We start from the raw sequence: 9,533 nt of genomic DNA, 5'->3' as shown, positions 1-9,533 counted from the left end.
TCTCGTTAAGAACTCTGCGGGTCGTTAGTCGAGCCATCGCAAGCACCGTACGTAATTGTTACTTGTTATTTGTGTCGCTCGTTACGATCGCTTGGCTGCAATGATCTAATCAGCGCAGAGAATGAGAACTCGGTGTCCTGCGGATGTCTCGCTCTCTCTCGCTCTCTCATCGCTGACCTGAATTATGGAACGGCCGCAGGATAATACGACAGATGCCACTCGGCGCGTGTGGCAGACAGGGAGTTGAAATGGTGCAACGGCGAGGCGTGTCAGGATGATGGCACATGGGAGAGCACGGAGGGGAGAGCACGACGAACGAGGTGCTGCCAACATTCTGTTCAACATTCTGTTGGCAGCACAGCGCCGTCTACTGCTGGGCTAGAAGCCGACTGATGTGACCCCAGAAGGAGTTTGGTGATTTCATATGGACTCCAGTTTACAAGGCCTTAAGACAAAGTCAACCCGGCCAAAACTGTATATATTTTTTTTAAACGTAAAATATTGCCGTAATAATATCGTTTAATATTAAAGACTGTCGAGTAAACGTGACGCTGCTGCGCTTGAAAATGAAAGGACCAAAGCGGAGTGCGCCTGGTCGAACGAGCCTCGGGGCCATCCTTCTCTGTTGGCATCTCTCTGCGGGGGGGCAACCGTTTTGACGTTTCACCACCCTGGTGCCCATCTCATCCCTGCAGAGCGCCGACGACGATGACGACGATGATGACGACGACGATGACGACGATGATGACAATGACCACGACGATGACGACTATGACAACAATGACGACGATAATGACGATGACGACGATGAAGACAACGATGACGACGATGACGACGACGACGATGACGACGATGACAATGACGACGATGACAACAATGACGACGATGACAACAATGACGACGACGATGACGACTTTAACAATGACGATTTTGACGACGATGACGACGATGACAACAATGACAATGACGACGACTATGACAACAATGACGATGATGACGACGATGACGATGACAACAACGACGATGACGACAACGATGACGACGACCACGCGCTGTATATCGGCTGGCGCGCAGTTGCCGGGCGGACGGTTGCAATCTCCGCGACCGTGAAGGATGGCGGTGGATTTGGGGGAGGCCTTCTTCCAGCAGTGGATAAATCACGGCCGACGATTGAGATGGCCATGATGAGCTCCCGCTCGCTCCGTGTGATTGGGGCGCGCGCTCACGGTCGAGAGGTTTACCGCGGCCAACTCTGCCGACACGACCGCGCCGCCCATCGCTTCTTCTCTTCTGCCAGACCACGCAACTGTTGCGGGCGACACCCAGCCACGCGAACGTGTCAACCTCGGCAGCCTGTCCACCTCCACGCTGCGCGAGTGCCGCACCCAATGCATCCAACTACCGTCACCGGGTCACGTCTGTACCCGGCACACCGCATCTAGTATACTCTCGCTACGGCCGCGACGACTGCTCACGTGCTTATCCTAGTCTTCCGGCTACTTCAAACGTAGAGAGAGATTAACGAGTCGCGCCCGCATCCACGCACCGGCGTGGTGCGGGCGCGCGGTGCTCCAAACCGTCACGGCTGAGCGCACGCGCGCCGGTGCCGAAGGATACAACGGGCGGGAGTTGGGGGGGGTTGGGGGGGGGTATGGGGGGGGGGGTTGGAGGGAGGGTGGCGTCGTCGTCACACGAGCGACTCGAGGCTCTCCTCCGGCGTGACGTCCTCCAGCAGGGCCGACGCGCCGTTGCGGCCCTCCGGCTTCACGCCGTTGCCGCTGTTCTCGCGAGCGCTCACCAGGCTCAGCAGCGCCTTGTACAGGTACTGGTACTGCTCCTGCGGGGGCAAGACGCAAGCGCACTCAGTGTATGTAGTACAAACGATACGCAGCTACGTGGGTGTATTTTGTTGAAGCTGTGAGAACTCGAGAGAGGAGAGGAGTGGAAGCTCACGGTGAGGTTCCCCCCCCCCCCCCCACACCAATTTATTCAAAGTCGGGATGCCGCCGCGGTTATAGCGTTTGGCCCGCCGGGCGAGCGATCGCACGTCTCTCCGCGCGACGTCTGACGTCGTTTCAAACGAATTGTCGCCGACGTGACGGCACAAAACGAGATCCGCGAGCGCGCTGGGAGCCACCAGAGGTGGTCGAGCAGTGGGGCGGTGCGGCCACGTTGGCAGGCGTGGGCGAGAGGTCTGGCAGCTGCGATTCGGATCACACGTGTCCCGTGTGCCGTGTGCCGTGTGCCGCCACTGGCGTGCACGTACGACGTCAGAGAAGACGCCGGGCCGCATGAGGTTGATCATGCGCGCCGCTTGGAACACGTCCACGGAGTTCTCCTCCTCCAGCTGCCGCGAGAGCGTGGCGAGGGCGCAGAACGTGCCGGCCACTGAGCTGCCCAGCCTGCGGGGCGCACGCACGCACAGGAGCACACACGGGAGCACACACAGGAGGACACACGGGAGGACACATGGGAGGACACACGGGCAGATAGGGGCACACACGGGTAGACACAGACAAATCCACATATAGCCTTGAACAGAATATGTGGCCAGTGCTCTACACACACACACACATAAGTACAAATACAGTTACATACATACTCATTGAACACTGTGTAAGCTTTAATGACCAATATTTAGGTTCATTGTTGGGTCAGGTCGCGCAGATAAGATGCTTAGTCGTACACCTCTCTCCACCCGACACGGCCAATGAATAAAGTTTTGCCGCTAACAAACGCCGCCAATTTATTTCCGCTTGAGCAGCGCTGGGGAGCGACCCGCGACGTGCATCAACTTGGTTGCGACGTTGCTCTTGTAGTCACAACCAGCATCATCAGGTGGTTGCCGGAACACGCTCTTGCAGATATATCCGCACGCACGCTCAGAGGACAGCCCTCGCCTCGTGTGCGGCAGCTGGACGGATCGTGGCACTGCGAGACCACGAGAAATGGCGACTGCTTGAAGGGGGCCTTCATCCGGCAGTGGATAGATGGTGCCTCTTCATGATGAATACATGTCAGTGTTTGTGTTTGTGTGTGCGCACAAGCGTCGTGGTGACGTCACCGCCACTTAGTGACGAATGGCGGTTGTTGTTGTTGTTGCACATATGTACAGCCCTGTCCCTTACTGTTAAATGGGAGGCTTGCAAAGCCCTTTAAATAAATAATCAAACATGAATACACAGAAGGCTGAACTTAACATGTAGAGACTTTGGCACACTGAAAAATGTTGGATGCTGCTAACGACATTTCGCATGACATTGCAATGGGCCGCTTAGCAATTGTCCGCAATTTTTACTTTTGAAATCACTTTGGCTGGCTCTGCATTGTCTGTCTTGCGGTGACTTCCAGATATTGAGCCACTCGCCCTACCCAGCGACTAGGCCGACCAATTCCTGGCGCTCGCCGCGGTACATTATTGATCGGAACGACGCCGTGCCAGTGTGCACCACGGCCAGATGGCCGTACCCATCGCGCCGTCAACTCGCATACGTGGCGTGCGTGGTGTGCGTGACGTGTGTGGCGTGCGTGCGTGCGTGGCGTGCGTGCGTGGCGTGCATGCGTGGCGTGCGTGGCGTGCGTGGCGCGTCGTTCCGCGCCCTCTCCACTCACAGGTCGTGCACGACGGTGGGGCCATCGCGCGTCAGCGCCTCCTTCGCCACGATGTTGACGAGCTCGAAGACGCTGCTGATGGGGCCGTCCGGGTTGGGCCACCGCGGGCACTGGAAGTGCTTCACCTCGAGCACGTAGTCGTCCTGGCGACACACGGCGAGAGGGGGGGCGGAGTGGCGGGGAGGGCGTCACGCGGGTCAGCGACGTCACGCTCGTCGTCGCGCTGCGGCCGCTGGCGTGGGTCCACCGTTCCCGTGAACATCGCTCGACCAGCACTCCAACTGCGTGGTGGTGGACTCGAGCTCACAGACGAAACTTTGATCGACTTCTAGTGCTTGGTGTTTGTGGTCTCTACCCCCCGCACCGCCGATTTGCGCAGTTGGCTACGTACGGTGCAAAATAAGTTCAGCATACGTACGTACATACAAGCTAAATTAACTATTTTTTATTTTACCAGGTAAGGCCAACTGAGCTATTCAGAAGCGACGTGGCTATCGCGAATGATAGCTCATCGAAGCAGCTTATCATCGATTCTAAATTTATAGGAGCCATTTACTGCAAACGTGCGATGTGGATTCTAAATGTGGAGGGGAAAACCGGAAGACCCAGAGAAAAATCCAGAGAAAGAGAGACACTCAAACTCGAATATACAGCAGCAGGCGTCAGGGTCGGGATCGAACCCCACGACCTCTTGCATACCAGGCGAGGTAGTTAACATCTCCTAGCCCGCGCGGCTCCCCTCGCCTCGTGTGCAGGAGCTAGACGGATCGTCGCATTGCGAGACCACGGGAATGGTGACTGCATGGGGAGGCTTTCATCCAGCAGTGGATAGATGATGGCTCCTGATTATGAATACCTGCATGTGTGTGTGCACATATGTACTGCCCTGTCCCTTATTGTTGAACGAGAGGCCTGCCAAGCCCTTTAATAATCAAACACGAATACACGGAAGGCTGAACGCAACCGATACAGACCGAGTTTGGCACACTCCATGCATGCCTTTTCAATAGGTCGCTTAGCAATTGTCCGCAATTTCACTTGCGGAATCACTTTGGCCGGGTCCGCAGTGTCCGTCTTGAGGTGACGTCAGGTTTTTAGCCACTCACCCCACCACCCAGCGACTCGGCCAACAATTCGTGGCGCTCACCGCGGAACAATGCCGAGCGCTGAACCAGCACGCAGCCGCGCCGGAGAATCACCGACGGAAACAAACAACCGTCTCTCTCCCCCACGATCCCCCCGCAGCCCGTTGCCTCTCTCAGACCCGGAGTGATTCATTTGCTCTGGGATATCTTTCCTGGGAGACGTTAATCACATTCAATTAGTACGAAAATATCCTCCCCCACCGCTTGTAACATTTACATGCCGGCCCTGCTCTCGTATGGGTGATTAGGGGTCGTTACGGCGTCCCTTTACGCCGCGGTTCCCTGCCAATTTAAGCGCGCTCTCCCTGGCCCCAGCGAGCAGCAGCAGCAGCAGCCTGAATCCGCTTCATCTCACCACTGCGATTACTGCCAGGGGCAAGTGGAACGAGCATTACCACCTGGGCCTCCTCAAGCGGATGCGTCGCGTTACAAAAGGACACGCTCGCCGCGTCGCGGTGACGTGCGTTCACCGCGGCACGAAACCTGCCGTGAGCCGCGCAAATTGCCGAGGATTTCAACGCTGCAAGGGTAAGTTGGGTGTTGTTTGTTGACTTTTTCAGATCGCGTTGAAATAAAAATCCAACTTCGTTGTTGGTTAATCCCGCTAGATGGAGAGCACACACGCACAAAGACAAATATCCCCCGTATAGCCTTAACAGACTGTAAGGGGCAAGCGCTGTCCGCAAGCATCTACAAGGCCGGCACGGCACACGAGGGGGTGGGTGGCCAACACCACGCCTGGCCACCTTTGTCTCCCCAGTGGCGATATTTACACACCGCACCAGGTGCTCATTTGAGGCTGAGTCGACCTAGAGGAGGCCCAGGGCCGGTTCAGATAATCGTCACTGGTGTTGGCCGTGAACGGGAATCGAACTCATGTCGCCGGGTTCGTAGCGCAGCGTAGCGCTAACCCCGCTACACTACCGCTCCCCCTTACACACACGCACACACGAGCAGCGCACGCAGGGAATGGTGGAGAATTGCAGAGGGGATGGCTTCAGCGTTTAAACACCGAGACACCTGATTTGCATTGCCATATCGCCACCGTCGCTGCCACAGAAAGCTCTGCCCCGTGACGTCGCCTCGTTGTATATTTTGACCTTACACAGGGCCACGGCGCCGCTGACGAACGTGTCGAGTTTCCGCGTCGTTCGCCGCGCCCTTCGCTGCCATCAACCAAACAATGATTTGTATTCGTGCTGTCGGATTGCTTTGCCGGGGAGAGGCGTGCATTCGCAGGATGGGATCCCTCTCTCTTGGGCAAAATCTCCGGCGGGCAGCTTTACGGCCTTCAAGGTGAACGAGCGAGCGAAGCATGGAACGTGTGGGAGCACCTGCGTTGCCTCGAGGATGAGTTCCCGGAGAACCACTTGCTCCTCGCTGGAGAGACACAGCCGGTCCTCGCTGATGAGCGACACGCCGAAGCCTTCGCAGTGCATCGCTTGGTCGCGCCGGGGCCAGTAGGCAAACTCCTCCCCGTCCTGCGCGCGGTGGAGACGCACGCACACACAAAGACAAAGGTCCCCCGTGTAGCCTTTAACATACTGTTGGGGCAAGTGCTGTTTGCGAGTAGCACCCGCGAAGGCCGGTACGGCTCACGAGGGGGGTGCGTGGCCAGCACCACGCCCGGCCGCCTTTGTCTCCCCAGTGGCGATGTTTACACGTGGCACCGGGTACTCATTTGAGTCAAATAATCGTCACTGGTGTTGGCCGCGAGCGGGAATCGAACCCGGGTCGCCGGGTTCGTAGCGCAGCGCCCACCCAGCTACCCTCCAGGTCACGTGTTCGTCAGTGTCACCTTGTCCTGGTGAGGTCCCGGGAGCATGATGATGAGCTGTACGTTGTAGTCCCAGATCATTCTCCAGAAGTCCTTGGTGGTGTTTGGCAGCGGATGCTGAGTCATGATGTACTCCGTGCTGCTGCTATAGCCCTGCAAACCGGAACGTGGCAGCGCAGACGCAGAATCTTTATTTGCTGCCGTGCTGACGGATGCGACGTGACAATTAAATATCCACGATCATCGCGCCGTCCCGTTTTGACGAGCGTCCTTACATCGCGATTGTCGTTTTGCTCGTTTTTTGATTTGCATTAAATGTTCTATTTCTTGAACAAGCTATTACGAAATAACTCGATCCTTAAAGTTGTAAAAAAAAAATCTGTTATCCATCAGTGCTCTGCAAAACCTATATGAGAGTGATTTAGGGCATGGCAATTATATGACGTCTTAATTTTCATAGTACGTTAAATTAATTGTTCATGGTGTTACTGAGAACACTGTGAGCGTTGTAGATTGTTAAGTTGCAATAAATATAATAGTCATGGCAGGAATATGTTAATCACAACTGCATTTGGATAACCTTTTGTAAAGCGCTATTCAATTGTACCGGGAAGTAGACCAAAGCACACAGTACCAATGTGGAATGCAATTGTGAAGTTACAAAAACGGATATCACGATAATCGCGAAATTTGATATCGTATCATAAAAATGCTGGCAACCAGAATAAATAAACACAGCCAGAAGGAATGATGACATCGCTTGTGGATTTTTCTCATTTCCTTTCTGCTTTCACCCCCGCCACACCACCCCTCCAGTGTCTCCGCGTTTCTCTTGCTGGGATGTCATTGCCAGTGGCAGCGCTCCCTTCATCGCTGGCTTCCCAAGTGCAAGAGCGGCCAATGGGCCGTAAGGCGGATGCATTAACAGGTTCAACCACTGGAAGCATTGAAACATTGTCCTATTGGATGCATTAAACCCACTGGGAGCGTTAACGCATTAACCCACCGGGGGGTGTTCACGCGTTAACCCACTGGATGCGTTAACACGTTAACCCACCGGGGGGTGTTCACGCGTTAACTCACTGGATGCGTTAACGCGTTAACCCACCGGGGGGCGCAGTGTGCACGCGCCATGTGACCCACGTGGGGCTCCACCGCTTTGATGATGAGAGGTTGATGCGTTCATCCAGCCGTGGACTGAACCTGGCTGACGATGACGTATAATTATAATGGCGATTATTGTGGGTCGGAGAAGGGGGGGGCTGAGCCCGAGTGCAGCCCCAGCTGACCGCCCGCCCGGCCGCCCGGCCGCGGGCAGCGACGCATCGTAGTGTGGCTTCAACGCTCAGCCGGCTGACCACTTAACAGGACGTCACGCGTTACGTTCGCTCGGCCGCTCGGCTCCGCTCCGAGAGACTCTCGAGAGCGCGAGAGGACACGCAGCTGCGCGGGGCGGGTGGCCGGGGTGGCGGGGGCAGGCGCTGACCCACCATGACGTAGGAGGCGTTGATGTAGTCCGAGCCCTCGACGTCCCCCAGGGAGGCGAGCTCCACTCGCGACGACTCCACTGTGGGTAGCGCCGCTCGGTTAGACACAGAGACAGAGCACAACGACACACACAGTCTCCCAGTGTGGCGGCAGGCTCGTGGCACGTAGCGGCGACGTCGCCCTCCCCCCCCCCCCCGCGACGAACACTCGGCAGGACTCTCCCCAGAGGAGTCCTGAGACTCAGCGAGGCTTTCCGGGTAAACAGGCGCAGGAATAATGACAATATCCAGTGATCTACACGGCACACGGTGTGCGCACACACGTGGTGTTGTGACTGTGCCACCTGTGAGGTGCCGTAAACATGACGCGTCACGGGAAGTAGAATATCTCACAATGTCAGCAGAGGAGAGGACCACAGACGGAATGCGTCGCCTCGAGTGGTGTGAATAATCACGAAGCTGGCACAAACCCGGACTAATTTACTGTCCCAGGAAGACGGACAGATTTCTGAGGACAGCCACTACCTCAAAAAAAGGACAATCGTGGGAAAACCAGGGCAGGTGGCAACCTCTCTTGGCTGCGCGTGTGAATGTGCACCAGTGAACGTACGAGTACGTTCGGAGCGATCGCGGGGAGCGGTCGTGGTGAGGTGGTCAGCGCACTGCGCTACGCTCACGGCCCACATCGGTCGTGGCTAAATCCCCGCTCCTGCGCTCCTGCTGATCTGCGTTTGCCTCCTGGCCAAGCGTAACATCGGCGGCACAAGTTGCGTGAACCTGCCGCGTATGTACTGCGCGTGGGGAGTGGTGGCGCAGTGCTTCGTGCGCTGCACGACAAACTCCGTGACGAGAAAGTTCAATTCCCATCAATGGCCCACGTCATTGGTAGATATCTGAACCAGTCTTGGGCCTCCCATAGGTTGACTCGGCCTTAAAGGAGTAGCTGGCATAGTGTGTGACCACAGCACTAGGGAGACAAAGTCGGTACGGATGTGATACTGGCCACACGCACGACGCCCCTGGGTGCTCCGTGCCAGCCTTAATAGGTGCTCGCTAAGAGCACTGTCCCCAACAGTCTGTATAAGGCTAAACTGGGGATCCCTGGTCTGTTGCACGTACGCGTATATATTTGTCCGCAAGTGTGAGTGCGAGCACACACGCCCACACGTGTGTGTGTGAGCACACATGCGCACATCTGTGTGCGCGCGCGTGCGAGTGTGTCATTGTGCGTATTGCTGAGTGCATTACCCGGCAAGACGGCCGTGGACCGGTTTTTGTTTTGGTTGAATGGCTTCTGGGCGATCGTGAAGTCTGAATGCAAGCCGCTCTGCAGGATTAGCTGCAAATGACACAACGGGCACGGCCAAGCGTAGTGACATCCCCAGCTCCGTTCGCACACTCGGACAAACCAAAAACACACGAACCGATTCGGAAGGTGAACGTCGTCCTTGCGTCAAACGAAACGCTCATCTTCGGCATCCATAAACGATCGCCATCATCTCCCGAAAAGAT

The 9,533-nt window shown here is 56.3% G+C and overlaps 1 protein-coding gene across 2 annotated transcripts in view; it reads right to left on the bottom strand.

The window, feature by feature from the left end:
- Window positions 1–1,662: 1,662 nt before the first annotated feature.
- LOC144729472 (receptor-type tyrosine-protein phosphatase gamma-like) overlaps window positions 1,663–9,533 on the bottom strand; it is a 153,751-nt gene continuing 145,880 nt past the window's right edge. For both annotated transcript variants that reach the window (XM_078609792.1, XM_078609793.1), the window contains 7 exons: window positions 9,270–9,360; window positions 8,025–8,101; window positions 6,556–6,687; window positions 6,092–6,238; window positions 3,613–3,755; window positions 2,267–2,402; window positions 1,663–1,837 (listed from right to left, as the gene is read on the bottom strand). In XM_078609792.1, the coding sequence (XP_078465918.1) occupies window positions 1,688–1,837; window positions 2,267–2,402; window positions 3,613–3,755; window positions 6,092–6,238; window positions 6,556–6,687; window positions 8,025–8,101; window positions 9,270–9,360 (876 nt within the window). In that variant the 3' untranslated portion in view covers window positions 1,663–1,687. The remainder of the gene's footprint in view (window positions 1,838–2,266; window positions 2,403–3,612; window positions 3,756–6,091; window positions 6,239–6,555; window positions 6,688–8,024; window positions 8,102–9,269; window positions 9,361–9,533) is intronic.

The sequence above is a fragment of the Lampetra planeri genome, chromosome 32, assembly GCF_965212315.1.
Source record: "Lampetra planeri chromosome 32, kcLamPlan1.2.h2, whole genome shotgun sequence".
In the NCBI taxonomy this organism is placed as follows: domain Eukaryota; kingdom Metazoa; phylum Chordata; class Hyperoartia; order Petromyzontiformes; family Petromyzontidae; genus Lampetra; species Lampetra planeri.
The sequence above is the reverse complement of the archived record's forward strand: the minus strand, read 5'-3'. Positions and strand labels throughout refer to the sequence as shown.